The sequence below is a fragment of the Drosophila willistoni genome, unplaced genomic scaffold (assembly GCF_018902025.1).
Source record: "Drosophila willistoni isolate 14030-0811.24 unplaced genomic scaffold, UCI_dwil_1.1 Seg171, whole genome shotgun sequence".
In the NCBI taxonomy this organism is placed as follows: domain Eukaryota; kingdom Metazoa; phylum Arthropoda; class Insecta; order Diptera; family Drosophilidae; genus Drosophila; species Drosophila willistoni.
In genome coordinates this window covers 587,550-608,365 of record NW_025814133.1, presented here as the reverse complement: position 1 = coordinate 608,365, position 20,816 = coordinate 587,550, and the positions used below count along the sequence as shown (strand labels likewise).

Here is a 20,816-nt window from a genome sequence, read left to right as displayed (position 1 = left end):
AGGTGGGGATGGATTTGTTAGCAGATGATTTGACAATTTTAAGCAGCTTCGCCGCTGAATGATTTGTGTTATTTGTTATAGTCAATGCCTGGGCTTCTTGATTTAAATCTTCCTGAAATAATTCCCAGTTTGCTGAGTGAAGTTTATATCTGTGCGTTTTGTATACTTTGTGCTGTTTGTTGTCGGAAAAAGTTGAATGCGTATGGGGTAGTGGTCGCTGCAATAGAGATAATCGCATGTAGACCAAGATGAGTTAAGGTTTAAGGGTGGAGAGCATAAGGCTAAGTCGACATGTGTAAAGGTGTTATGTGTAGAGTAATGAGTGTGGTCTCCATTATTAAGGAGAATAAGATTGCAGTTTTGAACGAAACGTGCAACAACGTTTCCTCTTTGGTTACTTGAGGGTGATCCCCATTTGTCGGTGGGTGAGAGATATATATTTATTATGATAAAGGGGATTTTTGCTTGTATTTCTGCAGCTATGGCTAAAATGTTTGAATGGCAATTAACTATTTTGTGTTCAATAGTTTGTTCCTCTGTTTGCTTTTGGGGCTAGAATATCAGTTTGAAGTTTGAATATCAGAATCAGAATTAGTTAGATGGGTTTCCTGTAGAGCTATAATGTGTGGTTTGAAGTTTTTTATTAAGAGAGAAAGGTTATGGAATTTGTCTTTATAGCCATTGATATTCCATTGAACAGTTTTGAGGGTCATAATTGATGAAAAATAAGGAATTTTTAGCTTATATTGGTTTTGGCTTGGCTTTAAAATCTAATATTTCTCCCCTTTTCTGCAGTCCCTACCCTCGCTTATGCGATTTGATCTTCAATGCATTTAATCATTGACGATTATCGCCGGGAGCGGTGAGAGACGCTAAGTGGAGGTTTGTGTTTATTTTAACTCAACATATTCTCTGATGCTGTCCGTATCAGAGAGCGTTGAATTGTTTTGTTGGCGTGGGCTGTCTATTTTTCTAATGCGTTTTACATCGGTTTCTAGTTCAGAGTCGCTTGTCGTATTCATGTCTTCGGGTGTTGTATGTTATGATATTTTCGGTGATTGCTTTGTCGCTTTGCTTGTCCTATTATTAAGCTTCGGTTTTGCGTTATCAATGCTAGTGACGGGTGGTTGGGTCGATGTATTATAGATTTTTGTTTTTTCTTTAGAGTTGTTTTCTTTTAATGAGATGTGTGGTGAGAACTTCGTATCAGTTGATTTAGGTGCTACTTGTGTAGCGGTTGCTTCTGCATATGTTTGTTTGTTAGTGGTTGGTGTTTGCGAGAGCTGTTTGTAGAATTTAGCTTTGGCTTCGTACATTGTGCACCTATCAATTGTTTTTATTTTTATTATTTCCTGTGCTTCTTTATATTTTGGGCAGTCGCGGTTGCTAGCAGCGTGCTCTCCGATGCAATTTACACAGTAAGTACGAGTGCAGTTTGTGGGTTGGTGTATAGGAAGACCACATGGATCGCTAATTGTTTTTCCGTTGCACCTTTTGGCTGTGTGTACAATAACTTGGCATTTTTTGCATCGCATGGGATTTAGAAAATATTCCTTTACCCGTGCAGTGTTCCATGATATTTGTATTTTTTGTGGTAGGGTGTATAAATTGAAAGTCAGCTGAATAACGCCTGTTGGGGTTAGTTTGCCATTTATTTGTTTAGAATATTTATATACATCTACAACTCCTTGAGCCTTAAGTTCCTGTACTATTTTTTCATTAGTGGCGTTGTTGAGGTACGGTGCGTATAATGTGTCTTTGCAGAAATTGAGATTCTTGTGATATTCAGTTCGAATTTTACAAAGACCATGGAGCTCTCTGGCAGCCAAGAATTTTTCTGCAATTGCAACGCTTTTGACAAAGATCAGAAGGTTTCCATCTCGCATTTGGTTAATTTTTAATATTTTGTTGCTGATGATTTTAATAGCTCGCTCGACTGCAAAACATGAGTACGATGAGAGTGGTTTTTCAGTATCCGTAGTTGACATGACAGTGTATTTGGGATTTGGCGAGTTAAAAGTTGGGAGCTCTGGGAAGGCTTCGAAAAGCGGAGATGGTTTTTTCCTTTTGGTTTTTGGGCTATCGCTAAGCAAGGCAAAGCGATTTGCCCCTTGATTGGTATGCCCAGGGGGCAAGGCTATATATTGATTCTTTTTTTTTTTTTTTTAATGGTGTAGTTGAAAGTGTGAAGAATGATAGTTCCGAAAAGGAAAAGTGCGATTGAAAGATAATAAACTTTAGAGAAAACTGCGAAAAACTGCGATAACATAACCCATCGTTTCGAGCTTTAGTCGACGACTGTGTTATTGAATATATGTTTGAGGGTATTGTTAGGTTTGTGTGCTATTTTTATTTGATCTTTGTCATAACATTCCGACTGTGATAGTCTTTCTGATAATTTAGGTACATAAGTGACAGAAAGGTAGGTCTTTCCATTTTTGGTTTTGTCAATAGGTAAGATATGTTTTTTGAATAATGTCTTGATTATGTTATCAGAAAAATCGTTGTCTTTTAAAATATCTATTATTTCCTTTTGGGTTTCTTCATGGTATATTTTGTCCGACATGTTTAGCATCCGTTGTATACGTTGTCTTAGAGCGTTTAGAATTAAAATTGATGATTCGTCCTGATGCTGTTGGCTTCATATCCCACTTTAGTTTTAATTTGTTTCCTCGTCTGGTGATCATAGAGTCCAAATACGCTAGTTTTCCACTGTTTTCTAGCTCCATTGTTAATTTAATATTTCTGTCATAAGAATTTAGGGTGTCCAGTGGACTATCGATGTCAACTCGATATATTATGAAAAAAATGTCATCCATATATTTCGTCAATAATCTTGGTGGTCTGGTTAGTTTATCCATGGAGGTGTCCAAAAGATTTTTCATAATAATGTCTCCAATGACAGGTGAGGCCGGAGATCAATAAATGTTTGGCCCTTATATGAAAAATATCTGTTTTCTTGGATGCAAAATTTTACCATTTCCATAAATAAAGATTTTGTTATCCTTGTGTGCTCCTGTATTTTAATCCATTTATTTCTGATTGTGTCCAATGCCAGATCCGTTGGTAAGATCGGAAACAATGATACCACGTCAAACGAAATTAATTTCTCATCGTCGCAAATGTACGTGTTGACCCAAAATGAACCGTTTTTATTAGGGACGCACAAACTCTCCAAGAAACATTTTAGCTGTGCCCCACCGATGGACTGCGACCACTCACAAAAGCTACGTACCTGGCTTGTCAGAAAAAAAAACGCGGAGGCCAGGTTTGCAAACTACCCCAGCAGAACCAACTGCAAGTAGATTTCCTGGCTCCACCAAAAACACCGGGAGACCGGAAACGCTAATAGAGTGAAGAAACGCAAGGAGAAATGCGCAACCCTTAACATGCCACAATATAAATTTTACCAGCGAGATGAAGCATGAAAGTTCAATTAGAGGAATACTAAAATCGGATAGGATTTTATGACTGTGGTTGAAGATTTTTTAAAATTATTTTCAACTGTTCACGTCTTAGCTTCTCATGCTGATCAAGAATATCTACACTTTATATGGTCAGAAACGTCTTCTTATCTGCGTTACAAATACCAGACCAATTTTATAATACCCTCTGCAAGGGCATAAAAATTAAAAAAGCCAAGCTTCAGTGGGTTGGCGTCCAATCAAAAAAGGCGCAGTAAACCAAATTAGAGTTATTTTATAGGTGTCACAATATCGATATTTGATACATACTACTTATCTAAAGACCGTGTCGTTCACTTAGTCTGAAGTTTTTAAAGCGTGTTTTTTTTATTTACTGTCCTTCCTTTTCTCTTGCATAAGAGTTCAATTGGAATGATAGACTTTTTCGTATATGCTATTTGGTGCCACCAATTTAAATAAAGTTATTACAACAAAGTGACATTAATATTTTTTATTGTAATAAAACATAATATGCAGTTGCATATTATGCAACTATAGCTATGGACACATAGCCATACTTTTTTCATAAAAACTAAGATCTTGTTGCGTTTATGTATGTACCTCGACCCTCTTTTTATACTACGCATATACTTAATTCAACAGAATATTCAACTTAAAACAATATATTTTATATATTTTACCTGATTGTTATGTGTCCAGTGCACTGTTAATGGTGGATCGGGGAGATGCTTTACTATGCAGGTTAAGTTAACTGTTGATCCCAAATCAATAAAAAGCTCTGGACCTCCAGGAATGGTAGTGATTGGTTCTGTAAGACACAAATAATAATAGAAAGTAAAGTTACTGTAACAAACTTTAGTTATGTGTATATATTCTTCAACGAGTGAATGAGTATTAATACATAACAAAAATCAAACAATGGCTTGTGTGTTTAATGCTTTCCGTAACTAAAAAGATGGAGGCTTAGTTTGTTTACTACATAATTATACCATTTACCCAGAAGACAAAATGAAAAAAATATAGTGTCGCCAAAAAGTGTAAAGTGCTGCAAGTTTTACTCAAATACACCAGTATGTATTTTTTTATAATTTTCTTGACCAAAAATCAACAAAAAAAAATGTTGTTTTCATGTTTTTGCCCCTATTGTCCCCTTTCTACATTTTTTCAGCTTAAATAATTTTTTGGAATATTGAGAATAAAGTCCGAAAAGGGATAATACTTAAGAGATATGATGCTCTTTGTGAGTCAATGTTTTCGTCATGTGAGGTAAACTTACAACTTTAACCGGGTTTTTCTGTAAACCACATTTTTTTCGAGTGGCTACAAAGATACAACTCATAGTCCTGAACCGATTTTAACGAAACAAAGTGCAATCTTGTAAAGATGTTAATGCCATTCTCCTTAATTTTGTCCTCAAGTGTAATGATGTAAAACTATTGGAAAAATTACATGAAACGGATGTGAACTTATCCTGTATGAAGATTACTTCTCCCCTTGAGCATGACTTGGAAGCAATTACGAGTTATGATGCTGGCCCACATGATACCTCCAATTGACTAGACAAGAAAGCGGTTAAATCTGTAAATCGCAAAGGAAATCAACACTCTACTTACATCAGTAAGCAAGGTATAAGTAAAAGCCTATAAGTCATACAATTATGCCTTCCCTTTTCGGCAAGAGCAAGTGTGCTACCAACCAAGAATTATGGTGTCAGCGTATTTTTCTGGCCCAACTGCTTAACGTATAAAAAGTCAAGTCACAAAACCATACACCAGTAAAACAAATATTTTAAACTTATAATAACAAATGCATTTACGTATTATTAAAAAAATTCTGTACACATGCTTTTTACAAGCATATCTTAGTATTGTCGCTTACTCAAACATACGAACACCCTACTAGCGCCCCCACCAGCCAACGGCCAACTCCGGCCTTATGGAACACGTTTTTATGCATAGCTTGGCTATTTTTAGTCAGATTTTGATCAAATTTGGTATTTTGCTGGATTTTAGTATCATTAGTATTAAATGCCAAATTTAATTGCACAAGGTGGAAAATTAGGGGAGATAATCAGGTTTTCGAATTACAGGGGCGGAAAGGGGCGTGGCAAAATCTTTATACATACAAAATGTCCGCATTTACTTAGCAAATATACATACTAAATATGGTGTCTCTAGTTAGTATAGTGTTTGAGAAAATCGGTTTTATTTAATTTTCCGGGACGGTTAGGGGCGTGGCAATATCTTTACACATACAAAATGTGCGCATTTAATAAGCACATACATAAACGCACCAAATTTGGTGTTTCTAGTTAGTCTAGTGCTTGAGAAAATCGCTTTATTTCATTTGCGGGGGCGGTAGGGGCGTGGCAAAAATTTGATACAAACTCGATAACTGTACATACTACACGAGACTACATACCAAATTTGGTGGCTCTAGCTCTTATAGTTTCATACGGACGGACAGACTGACAGACGGATGGACGGACGGACATGGCTAAATCGTCTTGGCTGTAGATGCTGATCTAGAATATATATACTTTATGGGACCGGAAAAGCTTCCTTCTGCCTGTTACATACATTTTGGCGACTTTATTATACCATATCACCCTATAGGTGTATGGTATAAAAATTAAACTTAACACACTAAAGACATGTTTAAAGCACATCTGTTTAAAATTGATCGGATAAATAGTAAGTTAGACTATAGCAAGACGTTAATACCAGAAATAGACTTTGGAACTGCTCTAGAGCAAACTATAGGAAAATTCACTATACTCTTCTCTAACGATCTGGTTTAGATACCGTCACGCTTAGTCCAAACCAACCACTGTTGATCTTCTTCTGACGAGCCAATGGAGGAAGCTCTCTGTTCTAATCATATGACCATTATTTTAAAATTAGCTACATCCTCAACCAATAACTTTATCGAAAGATATCTTAAAGTCTAATTAGATGAAGATAAATTTAAAGATTATGTTTGAACTTGTTCGATATAAGCGTCATCTGTTTAAATCAAAGTGGCAATCTGGCATTACTAGATTATTAATGAGAGCTGGCAGCACTTAACAGATAAAAAGAGTTGGCTTCTGTTCTTGGCAAAGTACGGTCGTGTATTTAAGTTCTAATAAAGTTACATATGTATATTCGCAAATAAGTGTATTGACCTTTTGTTTTATACATAGCTGCGCGATCAATATCGCGGGGTCTATCGGAAACATATTTTCCAACAGAACTCTTACTGTAACAAGCTCCCCTGCATTGGATCAAGTCAATTTAAGACAAAAAATAAAATTTAATTTTGTGGAAAGTTAAAAAAAAAAAAAATGGGTAAAATTACCCGTAAAATCACGGGCTCTAGGGCCAGGGGTGGTAGCCCCTTCTCAGAGCTAAACGGATCCAAAAAGCCAAGAATATCGCGGGCATCAAAGGAAAGAAAAATTACCACTAATGAAAGCCAATCAGAATCTGAATATGACGAAGTAGAAATGACAGAAATGCCAAAATCCAATGACTCGGCACCAAAGGAGAATAAAGATCCAACAGAAATGTCAAATGGCAAATCGCAAAATAACGTTCTATATTATAACAATACACACAAGGGACCATTTGTGGTGTATGTAGACAGAGTAGATGGAAATAACAAAGAGAGCAATAAAAGCAGATTACCAATTAATCCATTAGAGCTAAATACAGTTTTGTTTAAACTAAAAGTCAAAGACATAATAACTGTCAATAAAATAGGATATGGACGTTGCAAGGTAGAATTTAAATCGGCAGCTGCAGCCAACATATTTATCACATCGGACCTTAAAAAATATGACTATGAACCCAAGTTACTAAAGCATTTCCTATACAAAACTGGAATCATATTCCAGATCCCCACAAGATTCTCAGACGAAGAACTTAAGGAGTATATCTCAACACCAGTGGACATACACGAGATTATTCGTGTGCGTAGAAAGGAGAATTGCAACATCTAGAGTTAAAATAGTTTTCAAAGGATCTCAAATACCAACAGAAATAACTTTCCTATACTCAAAAGTTCCAGTAAGTCCTTTTGTACCTTTTAATCAATGCTACAGATGCTTCAGATTTAATCACTTTGCGCAACACTGCAAACAGTTAGAACAAAAGTGCAACAAATGCTCCCTGTCACATGATAAAGAAAAAACCTGCACACAAACTATTTGTATCAATTGCAAAGAAAATCACCCAGCTACCTCAATCGACTGCCCCGCTCGCAAGAGAGCCTTTGCCATACAGAAATGTATGACAATGGAGAATCTATCCAGAAATGAGGTAAAAATTAGATATCCAGCTCTTTTCCAAAGACAAAATACGACAGACACTAATGATACAACACAATTTCCCATTCCAACATGGCAAAAGACATCAACAATCCCAACTCTGCAGAACAACACAAAATTATCAACAGAACAACTACACGCTCACATCCCATATAATAAAACATTAAGAAACATGCAAAACAGACGAAATGAAGAGAGAAACTCTTCTGAAACAATGATTCCCCTTAAAGCGACTCTAAATGAACACAAAATTACTTTAAATGAGAAATACGTTAACACACATGCAAACAACACATTTAAACCAACACCCCCAACCATTACATCCCAATCTAATCAGTCTACTGACAGCCCCTCTGCTCTTGAAATGGCAAAAGAAGGTTTATCACAGCTGGCTATAGACATATCCTCATTTATAACTAATCGAAACATTCAACTAAATTCAGTCCTCTATAAATTTTTAGAGACACTAAGAGATAGCATCGCACAAACTAACACAAAAAAAGATATTATAAAAATAAACCAACTTAATTAAATTCAAATCTTAATCCTTACTTAGTACCTTACACTCAACATCTTATTATAATAGACATATGAAGATTCTACAGTACAATATACAGAGCCTAACGCATAACAATAATAAACATCTACTAGAAATATTTTTAATAAACAACGACATTGATATAGCAATTATATCTGAAATCTGGGTCACAAATAATGCTAATTGTAGTTTAGCGAATTACAACTTTATTTGCAACCCCAAAGCAGATGGATATGGCGGAGTAGGCATATACCTAAAAAAATATATAAAATTCACACAATTAAATTGCATTAGTGAAGTAGAAGTGATTTCAGTATCCACTATGAACCTGAAACATAACATAAATTTATTTAGCGTCTATGCAGCGCAAAGTTTAAGTGATGATCTTTTTGAGAAAGGATGCAAAGAAATTCTAATGAGGGCAAACCAGACTAATGGTTTAACAATCATAGGAGGAGGTCTTAACGCCAAATCACAAATATGGGGAAACACGATTCAAAACAACAGAGGAAACATCCTAGAACAATTACTAATAAACAACAACTTTTATTGTCTTAACAATGGCAGCCCCACATATTCACACAACGCATCGTACTTTTCTACCTTAGACAAATCACAAGAAAATACTTCAAGCCTTCTCAAAAATTCACATTTCTTCACTGGACAACCTGACATCAACTTCACAAAATATAACTAGACAGAATACAATTTCAATAGACCCAAAAAATAGATACAAACCAAAAAAATATTGGGATGAACATTGTGACAGACTTTTTAGACTTAGAAACGCGTGCAGACAGAAATATTATAAAACAAAACTTCACACGGACGCATTAATTTATTTAAAAAGCAATAGAACATTGAACAACTACTTACATAAAGTTAGAAAAAACCATATAGACAAGCTAATGAACGAAATTTCAAAAACTAATTCAGCAAAAGAAATGTGGCAAAAAATTACAGCCCTTAAACAATATAAAAAACTTAAACCGACAAAAAACGAAAAAACTGATGAGGATCATGAAAAATTTCTTAAACAAATGGCGACGGTACCTGACACTTCAGACTGCATTAGAATGAAACCACCTAACACCTGGCCACTACCCGCTAGCAACTCAAACTTTACTGAGAACGATTTACTTGACTTCTTAAATTCCCGCAACCCGGACTCAGCAAAAGGTCCAGACAATATCTCATATAGAATGCTTCTAGCCTTACCACCCTCAGAAATTCAAATTTTGGTATCCCTGCTAAATGAGACTCTAGACAACGGTGACATACCAGCTAGTTGGAGAAAAATAAAAGTAGTACCTGTCCCTAAAAAGAATCTAGACTCAGCTATAATAACAAACAATAGACCTATTTGCCTACTAAGCGTAGTTTTCAAATGCTTAGAAGGTTTGGTAAAAACAAGGATGGAAAACCATATAAACAACAACTATATATTGCCCCCGAGATCTTACGGCTTCCGTAAACACCACTCCACATCGCACTGCATCAATGACGTTTTAAACAATATAGCAAATCTGAAAGCTAGGGGCATGCACGTTTGTGCATCTGTATTAGATCTAAGCAAAGCCTTCGACTCTGTTAATATTCCCATTCTAGGCAACAAGCTAATAGATTTAGGTTTCGATCACAGACACATACAATTCATTTACAACTACCTTAAAGAAAGAGTTTTGACTATGGGAAGAACAGAAATAAAAATAAGAAAAGGAGTAAGTCAGGGTAGCTGCCTTAGTCCAATACTTTTCAATTTATACACAGCTGAGCTGCACAAGATAAGCAACCAAATTAACAGCATACTATTTCAATACCATAAAAACTTTTCAGACGCTAAAAACATATTAGAAAGACAAGTTACAGAATTTAGTAAAATGTGTAATAAAATCAACCTGTCATTCAACCCGAACAAATCTGCTGCTTTACATTTTAATTTAAGACGTAAACCCCTACAAATAATATGCAATAACGTAGCTATAAGGGACGTAGATAAAATTAACTACTTAGGAAGACTGATTAGCACCAATAATTCCACGACCCAACACATAAAGGAAACAATTGCTAAGTCAAACAAAACAAATATGTTTCTTCATATGATTAATGGCTGTCGTTTTGGCACCCATCCCAAAAATGCAATTCTTTTCTATAAGGCCTTTACAAGGAACAGGTATGAATATGCAAGCTCTTCATTTGCAAATACAACTAAAACAGTAATGGGCATCATAAATACTCATGCTAACTTACATTTAAGGAAGGCATTGGGGCTTATTAGATCAACTCCAACTTATATAATATACCACCTAGCGGCCGAACTTCCACCAGAGTATAGAATTAAATTTACCACAGCAAAAGAACTGATCAGGGTCTTCGCTTATGGCCTGCCAGCAGCGTCGCTTCTGTCCAGTGTCTTTCATGCTAATAAAACAAGTTATGCCAAAGTGTATGCTGAATTTAAAGATGTCCTGGACAACATTACACCCATAGAGCCAACTCCTATACGCACACGAAAAATCTTCATAGATGCCAATTTTTCCAAAGGTGCCTTTAAAAACATAAGAGATGCAAATGAAACAATGATACTCTCCCTGTATAAAGAAAAAATTAAGAACTTAAATTCAAAAAATTTTGACCTGATTTACACAGATGGTTCAGTTTCTGAAGATTTTACTGGAAGTGCTTTTTTTCACTTAGGCTCCAACATCACAAAAAGCTATTACAGCAATAAAAAACTGTCATCATTGACTGCGGAACTCACAGCTTTGGAAAAAGCAGTGGAGTTTGCTGATTCGAATCACCTCTTCAAAGTAGCGTTCCTAACAGACAGTCTTGGAGCAATCCAAACAATTAGAAACCCAAAGAACAATAATTGCATTGCTCAAAGAATCCTTAAAAATATAGAAAATAGTTATAATATCATCTCAGTCGAAGTACACCACATACCTAGTCACTCAAACATAAGAGAAAACGATTTAGCTGATACCGCAGCCAAAAATGCCAGACACGATGGAGTGTCTATTTAAAATGAAAGTCGTTGACAACAACTTATGCGACACCTGTAACATTACAGAAGATATCTCACATATTATTTTAAATTGTTCAAAATACACAAACACCCGAATGAACTTCCCAACACTAACAAAGTATAACGATATATATCAATTACTCGCGCAAGAGCCTATCGCCAACTACAAATCGATAACACAATTTACTAAGGCTGCCAACATAGAACTCTAACAATCTAATCCGCATATAAATAAATTAAATTAAATAGCTAATTCATTTATAACAAAAACCAAAATACGAAACTCATCATCACGAATACGCTGTGGCGTTAACCTGTTATACACAATAAATACACAATAAATTGTATTGGAGGATGTTTGGTGCTGGTCTTTTTATTGCTCTTGAGTATTGCTTTGGTGCTTCTGCTGCCGTGTCTTTCAAAACTATTTAAAATGGTATTATAGATCCTACTAAACTCATTTCTGGCATCCCAAAGCAAAATTGCTGCAATGATTTTGGCTTAAGTATACAGCTCTGTATTAAAGCCCATTATAGGGAAAGGCAAGTACCAACAAAATCGAGTCATTCAAAGAGCGTCAAACAAATTTTAAAAACATTAAGAACGCTAACTGGGGCTCCGTGGTACATACGGAACGACAACATTTAAAATAAACCAAAAATACCAAGTGTAAAATCTAAATTATCCATTCTGCAGCTGAAGTATTTTGCAAAACTGGAAGCACACCCTACTGATTTTCCGCTTCCGTCATGTGGAATGTGGAAAAATGTTTTAACGCAAGAACGACCTACCTACCATCTTAGCTTAGCCAATAACGAAGTTATTGATCAAATACTCAGTTGCAACAACAAAGTGCGTAATTTTTTCCAAAGCCATGTCCACCAATTCGGGCCCAATCTCTCTCGATCCCCACCAGCAACAGCTACAAGAACTAATTGTACAACAACAACGTGAGCATCGACTCTCGGTCCAACGCAACTTACCGTGGAGAGAGCAGTGTGCTTCTCCATCAATATCGATAACTGGGTCACCGATTGCACCGACCAGCACCGTCAGCTCGCCCAGGGTCAGCCACAATAGTAAACCCAACGACTTCTGTTCAAACTGGAATGGATAGATATATTAAAATAACTAAGCGGAAGCTAAGCCCACAAAAGAAAAGAAGCGGCAATACGCCGAAAATAACCAAACCAAATGAACGAGTAGCACCACTTATCGGGAATCGTTTTAAAATTCTTGCCGATCAGCAAGACGATCATCCGTCGCTGTAGATAAAGTTAAATCGGCTAGACCACCCCCTTTATACATCCGTGGAACCAACTGCAGCGCCCTGATTTCGAAGCTAGTAGAAACAGTAGGGGCAAATAACTTTGTTGTAACCCCTCTCAATAGGGGTAACATTAAAGAAATTAAATGTCAAACCCAAACTGAGGACAATTTCCGCATCATCGAAAAGTACCTCCGTAATGCTAACATCAACTTCTATACCTACCAACTAAAAAGCAGTAAGGGGCTCCAGGTTGTGTCCCTACTCAAGAAATAGCAGACGCGTTGGTCGAAAAAGGGTTTGCGGTCAAGTCCGTTGTCAAAATCATCAACAGGAACAAAGTCGCACAGCCGCTCTTTAAAATCGAGCTCCAACCAGATGCAAAGCGGTCGAAGCCAAATGAAGTGCACCCAATCTACAACCTACAGCTTCTATTGCACAGAAGAATCACCGTAGAGGAGCCCCATAAGAGACACCAACCACCGCAGTGTAAAAACTGCCAGGAATACAACCACACCTCTAACAATTGCAATCTTAGGTCAGTGCGTGTTGGCTGCGGCGACCATCATGAAGATGGCATTCGCACAAGGACAGAAACAACGTCGCGCTAAGACTATGCAGCAACTGTGGAGGGAACCACACGGCCAACTAAAGAGGATGTCCTGTCTTCAAGGATCTTAAATCACACCTAAACGGGCGCAAACCCCCAGCTGGACCAAAATCACCTTCAACGCCTCCAAAACTACACCGGAGGTATTCTTCGCCAAGGCTGTTAGATCATCAAACATGACTGCTACAACCAGTCCTAGTGTATCTTTCGCTAGTTTGCTCCGAACTGGACAGACGGAGCCCGCGAAAGAGACCCCGTCACTCCACCATCTACAGAATCCGCCACCTAGCGCACCAGAGCTTGGCCAGCAAACTCCAAGTGGTTTAGAGGACCTATTGATCTCACTCAATCAAACCATGACCACTTTTATGACGTTCATGCAAAACTGTATGCACGAACTGATGCGGAATCAAAACCTGCTTATCCAGAAGCTTATAGAGAATAAATAATGGCTTCTCTACGTCTATGTCTTTGGAATGCTAACGGCATCTCCAAGCACAAAAATGAACTGCAACTATTCCTAGACTCAAGTGAAATCGACGTTTTGCTGATTTCGGAAACACATTTAACATCAAAAAATAATTTTCAAATACCAAAATATACCTTCTACGCACCATCCAGACGGAAAAGCTCATGGCGGGACTGGTATCCTAATCAAAAACCGTATAAAACACTCGTTCCTCAACAGATTTGAAACACAGCACCTACAAGCAACTGCTATAACCGTCCACACCAGCTGCGGCAACACTACATTATTGGCCCTGTACTGTCCACCACGCTTCTCAATCTCTGAAAAGGAATTTACCGATTTCTTTAACACACTCGGAGATCGCTTCATTGCAGCAGGGGACTATAACGCCAAACATACGCACTGGGGATCTCGCCTGGTAAATCCTAAAGGCAAGCAGTTGTACAACACAATAGTCAACCCTCTCAATAGTCAACCGTCTCACCGGGTAGGCCTACTTATTGGCCCAGAGATCCACAGAAAGTGCCTGACTTGATTGATTTCGCAGTAACCAAGAGGATGCCATGTAATCGGATCACTGCGGAAACACTGCTAGATTTAACTTCCGATCACTCTCCAGTGCTATTCACACTATTAACAAGACCTCAAGTACTTGATCGCCCATATAGGCTTACAAACAACAAAACAAATTGGCTTAAATTTAAAATGTACATGAGTGCCCACATTGACTGTTCGCCGAAACTGGATGCTGCAGAGGACATTGATATGTGCGTCTTTGCACTTGAGTCGATGATGGGAGCCGCAGCAAGAGTATCTACTCCACATGCCTCTTCTTACACCAATCCTGTTGACAGGCCTACGAACCGGCGGATAGAACAATTAGTAACGGAAAAACGACGTCTAAGAAGAGAATGGCAGATTACTCGCTCACCAGCAGCAAAACTTCGCCTAAGGCATGCTAATCGCAACCTCTCCAAGGCGTTAAGACAAGAGGAAAGCTGCGCTCAAAGGAAATACATAGAAAAGCTCAGTCCAACCAGCACTAAACATCCTCTTTGGAAAACCTCCTATACAACTTCGTACTGAAACCCATCTGGACTTACAGAGCCACTTGCATTATTGTGAAATGCAAGTACCAGCAATGTCGGTACTATACAAAGAGCGCAGTCGAAGATTTTAAGATCAATCACGGGGGCCCCGTGGTACATACGAAACGACTACATTCAAAATGATCTAAATATACCAAGTGTAAAATCTAAAATAGGTACTCAACAACTTAAGTATTCTGCGAAACTTCTTGCCGATTCCCTTACGCGAACTAATAATAGAACTCGTCTTAAAAGAAATGACAGACCAACCCAATAACAAGTGATTAGGGCCGCCTGCAATATCCCCAGGATTTATCTTAAGTACTAGACTAAGAAAAAATATCTCAAACTTGTTGTTAGGCTCTAATTTAAGAGTAGATTCAACAAATATATATTAAACGATAAAAAAAAAAAAAATAATAAAAAAATTCTTTGCACAAATCTCAAAGCAAATCTCACTATCTCGCTCGCCAACGACCAACTCCGGCCTTATGGAAAAACGTTTATATGCATAACTTGGCTATTTCCGATTTTGATCAAATTTGGTGTTTTGCTGGATATTAGTATTAAATTTATGTGTGACAAATTTCATTGGAGAGGGTGAAAAATTACGGGAGATTTTCCAAATTACGGGGGCGAAAAGAAGCGTGGCAAAATCTTTACACAAACAAAACGTGCGCATTTACTAAGTAAATATACATACCAAATATGGTGTCTCTAGCTAGAATAGTTTTTAAGATAAGCACTTTTTTTTAAATTGCGGGGTCGAAAAAGGGCGCGGCAATAATTTGAAATAAACTTGATCACCTTACACACTACACGAGTCTACATACCAAATTTGGTGGCTCTAGCTTTTACAGTCTCCCAGATCTAGGTGTTCATACGGACAGACGGACATGGCTAGATCGACTCGGCTGCTGATCAAGAATGCATATACTTTATGGGGTCGGAAAAGCTTCCTTCTGCCTGTTACATACATTTTGGCGACTTTATTATACCATTTCACCCTATGTTAATTCGATTTGAGTTGTTGATAAAAAAATGAACAACGGAAAATTTCAAAGTGTTTTCCAAAGAGCAATCGACGACGTGCTCAGAGAACAAGTAGGGAAATTCTGCTACGTCTGTGTAGAAGATATTATCAGCTTTTTTGAAACAAAGAAAGACCATTTCTATGTCATAGATTGGTTTTTGGAACATGTACAAGAAGCAAACATGAGGAGTGGTGTGCAAAACCTCTAAGAGATACCCGTGACTAACAACCGGGTGTCGGAGTGCACACCCTATGTCTTTCTAACAAGGGGCTCTGCTAAGCTCAGGGAAAATGGTAAAACGAAGTTGGATAATAAATATGATTTCGTAAGGCACTATTATGCTGCTAGAAAAATTATCACAGTCACAATGATCTGAACTGAGATCAATAGGCTGCAATAACTGAATGGAACAGCTGATACTGAATCAAAGCCTGCTTATACAGAAGCTTTTTGATTATAAATAAATAATGCCTTTCCTACGTCTACGTCTTTGGACGGCATCTCCAAGCACAAAAGCGAACTTTCACTGTCAGTTCCTAGACTCATGTGAATTCGTCGTCATGCTGATATTGAAAACACAAATATACATTCTACGCAAAAAATCATCCAGACGGCAAAGCTCACGGCGGGAATAATATTCTTATTACGAACCGTATAAAACATGCTCAACAGAATTAAAACACAGTAACTAGAAGCAACTACTAAACGTGTCTAAACACCACGATCTCTTAATCTCTAAAAAGGAATTTAACGATTTCTATAACACACTCGGAGATCACTTTATTAGAGCAGGTCACTATGACGTTAAAAATACGCACTCGCATGTCGCCTGGTAAATCCTAAATGGAAACAGTTGTACCACTCAATAATCAAGCTACTCAATAAGATTGATTGTGTTTCACCGGAAAGGCCTACATACTGGCTACAGATTCAAGTAAAGTATCTGACTTAATTGATTTTGCAATAGCCGAGTGGATTTAACTTTAGACCACTTTCCAGTAACTTATGCTCCAGACCGATGGAAAGGACCACAAAAACATCTATAGCTTTGTCAGGTAGTGGCCGGCGCTTTCTTGAGTTTCATACGTCTTAATTGCTCTAGAATCTCCGCCTTAGTACAGGAAGTGATGGTGTCATCTTCAAGTATACGAGACAGCAAACTTGATTCAGTCCGTATTATCCAGGAGCCAAGCACCAGCAACATTTCGAATTGAATGGCGACGCTGATGTTGCCTTGGATAGATTATAAGTAATTAGAACTTAAGCATAATGTTTAGCTTTAAGTACCGTTAAGGACACTAGCCATAAGACCAATGTAAATGCTCCCCTATAAATTGCTCTTGGCCCATGTCTTCCAATTGTTCCTTTAACCGTCTACAGCATTAAGCATTTGCTTGTATTCGGAAATCCTTAGTCTTATTCAGCATTTTCGAAGCCAGCGCTTATATACCAGGAGGGTTTTGAAGTTGTCAGGAAGATTGCTTTGGTTATTTAACGGGGAGCGTAGTATGGTATGGGGAGCGGGTGAAGCTGTAGCAGCTGCATTCTCAATACGCATTTCTGGAGGCAGAGAGCCGTTAAAAGCCAAATGGGAGAAGATGGGGTCGAGAAGAGTGTGGCTGAGGCGTTGAGTGGAGCTCCACAAGAAGGGGTAGGTGGTCTCAGAGGTCATGCAGTTCACGGATGAGTAGAAATTTATCTGAAATACCACGATAATGTGCGAAATCAACAGCAGTAGGGTTTATCGTGGTGTCCCGCGCAAAGAAAGTTGAACCTCCAGAAGCCCATAATCTGGAATTAATTGTAGCATCAAATAACTGCTTACTACGGGCGCTATTTTGTGAATCACCACAAAAAGAGTGTCTGGCATTCCAATCACCTCTAATTAAGGTTTTAGGTTATCTGTCATTAAATATGCCTTCAAGATCTTGTGGGGAAATGCTTGAGTTTGGGGGAAGAAGATGACACTAATTTTAATTGAGCCTTTGTTGCAGTTTACAGCAATGCAGCAATTAATTCTAGGGCCTTGTTACAAAGGCTATTTGCGTTCCAAATACATATTCTAAAAGACATTATATTTTTTAAAATTTTGAAATAGTATCTACCAGGACTGTAATTTTGTGGGACTGCTCTCTTATAAGAGCACTTAAGGCATTCAGCTGCACTTACTAGTTTTCGATCTGTTTTCGCTGATGAAGTAGCATAGTTTGCCACCAGTTGCTCGGACTGCTGGGCGGTTCCCTAAGTGGTATGCCTCTTGTTGCCTGGGCATATGTTATACTTCGTCTGCTGCCAGGGGTTTCGGTTTGCATGTTTCCTTGAAATGCGGTAGGGTTGGAAATTGGGGATCTTTTGCTATTCCTGTTGCGATTAAAGAACTTTTGATAAATACAGCATCCATTGTAGTGAGCCGAATGGTTCTCATTTCAGAGAGCACAGGTTTTGAGTGAATTGGGTCCTTCAGGGCAGTCAGTTGTCATATGACCAAAATTTCCACAACTAGCACAATGAGTTATTTTTTAACAGCCGTCTTTGGAGTGACCGAAATTTAGACGTTTACGACATTAAGTACAATAAATTTCCTTGCAGCTTTAAAAGTGCACAGTGCACCTATTGTTTTTCAGAGTGAGAAAACTTTCTGGTAGGACTTGTAATACTACTTGTGGCAGAGTTTTGATTGAGAAGATTCCAGTGCACACAATCAGTAGGGGTTTATTATTCTTTTTAGGCGTCGATTGAGTCTTGTTATGGGAGCAGTCCCGTTATTCATGCGTCTCTTGCGTGTTATTTAACACGCTTTAGAGGGCACTTGGAAAGACGATACATCAACTGGCTACAAATAATTTTAGTAGTTCTTGATACACCCTAAAAGATGTTGAGGGCAGTGTTTCCTATTTTTCCGGCTCATGTAGTCCCGACATTGATTCGAGGGTGCAAGAGATAGGAGAGTGTGCTAATTCATTACATTGGACAAGTTGCAGACATTTATATTTGCCAAACAGTTGTTAGCTGCGGCAGCTAAATCATTAATTCGAAGTCAACATAGTATACACAATTGGTCTGAAGAAAGGATTAATCAGGGTAAAATAATTGATACATCCAGGGCCGGCGGCACGCGCTTAGCCCGAGTGTGTAGTGAAAACAAACGATCAGAAGTGTTTTAAATGTGGTAAAGTAGAACATCGAATGGCCCAGTGCAAACTAGAAGATCCAATTAAACATGAGAGAAATAGAAACGTGGTACAAAATGAAGATGTAGTAATACAGCCGTCAAGCGAATTTACTTCGTCAGGGTTAGAACTTACAGACATCGTATATTCTAACGTTATATTTAAAGGACTTGTAGATACTGGCGCTGGTTTATGTCTTATGCGAAGAAATATTTATTTTATGATTGAATCGAAACCATTATTAGGCGGAGCTAGACACTTAGCGACAGTAAAGTTGGCGACAGTAAAGTTTTGTCTTTCTGTACTTTATAATACCAGTGAAAGTGGATGGTTTAGTTATGAACATAGAATTCCATGTAGTTCCAGATCAGGACATAAGTTTTGATGCTATACTGGGTCGAACGATATTGAACACTGTCAATATAAATGCACAGCAAATGGATCTAAGTTGGCTATTCGCAACGATATAGAAGCTTGTCACACCAGTAGTATGCGAAAAAAAAAACAAAATGAGTCAGATATTCATTGGGCAGGAGAGATTGGAAATATCTTCATCACATATATTGAAGTCAGGGATAAGAGTCTATACATAAATCTTTCGGATTTGAACCGTTTGATAAAAGGGGAAGTGGAGAAATTAATTTGAAACTACCCAGCCAAAATGAAATGCCAACGCAACAGTAAGCATGAAAATTATATTGAGCGAAGAAATACCTGTATATCAGCAACCAAGACGTTAAGCCCTCTGTGACCGGGAAATCGTTGATAACAAATTCAAGAATGGCTAGCTGTGAAAATAATTAAAACCAGTATTTCTGAGTACGCGTCTCCAGTTGTCTTAGTTTCGAAAAAGAATGGTCAGAAGCGTTTATGCTGTGACCGGTAGTCGAAAGCTCTCAGAAAATACTTCTTTTGTTACTCAGAGTGGACAATATGAGTGCCTCTATGGTTTGTGTAGATTGTGTAGTCTACATGAACGACATCATCATTCCAAGTGCAGGTATCCATGATGGTTTGGCGTCGCACATCTTCACAATATTGCGAGGATCACGATATCGTGCACTTATTGATAACCACCGTAGTACCGCCAGGAAATGGACAGGTTGAAAGGATTCACAAAATTGTTATTCCAATGTTAGCTAAAATGAGTTTAAATAATCCAGCTTCATGGTATAAAAACGTAGGAAGAGCTCAGCAAATCATCAACGATACGGCACCAAGAAGTACTAAGATCGCTCCCTTTAAGATCCTAACCGGTATTGACATGCGTAGATCAGAGGATGTACACCTTAAGAAACTACTCGATGATCTTCTAACCCAAGAATTAGCAGAACATAGGAAGAAAATACGAATGGAGGCAGTTGAATATATAAAACAAAGAACAAAAAGACAGCTAATCTAAACAGAAAAGAGGGAAAACGGCTCTAAATAAATGATTTGGTTGCTATTAAGCGTACCCAATATGGCGTTGGTCTGTAACTTAAGGAAAAGTATTTAGGACCCTATAAGATAACGGCAATTAAAAATCATGGAAGATACGATGTAGAGATAGTCGGACAGGCGGAAGAGTCTAATAGGACATCAACTGTATCGGAATATATGAAATTGTGGGGACCGTCATGAGGGTCGAATGTGAGAAATGGCATTGAGACAGCTCTAGGAGGTAACAATTGTTCTTAGGAGATCTTATTCTAGTACGACTCACACCCACGTATTTGGGGGATGAAAAATTATTATTATTTTGAGCACAGTATCGGCCACTTGACCTGTCGTTGTGATCGTTCAGGTTAGTTTAAAATTACATTGTTTTTTCCACAACGTGTGTTGCTGATTGTAATTCAAGTCATATGCTAGGTTAGTTGTTTGTGACAAAAGTAC

General features: G+C 37.9%; 1 protein-coding gene across 1 annotated transcript in view; it reads right to left on the bottom strand.

Moving 5' to 3' along the window:
• Window positions 1–20,816, bottom strand: part of LOC111519616 (hemicentin-2) — a 113,635-nt gene that overhangs the window by 62,184 nt on the left and 30,635 nt on the right. Inside the window, exon 3 of the mRNA XM_023181265.2 lies at window positions 4,106–4,233. Coding sequence (XP_023037033.2) covers window positions 4,106–4,233 — 128 coding nt within the window. The remainder of the gene's footprint in view (window positions 1–4,105; window positions 4,234–20,816) is intronic.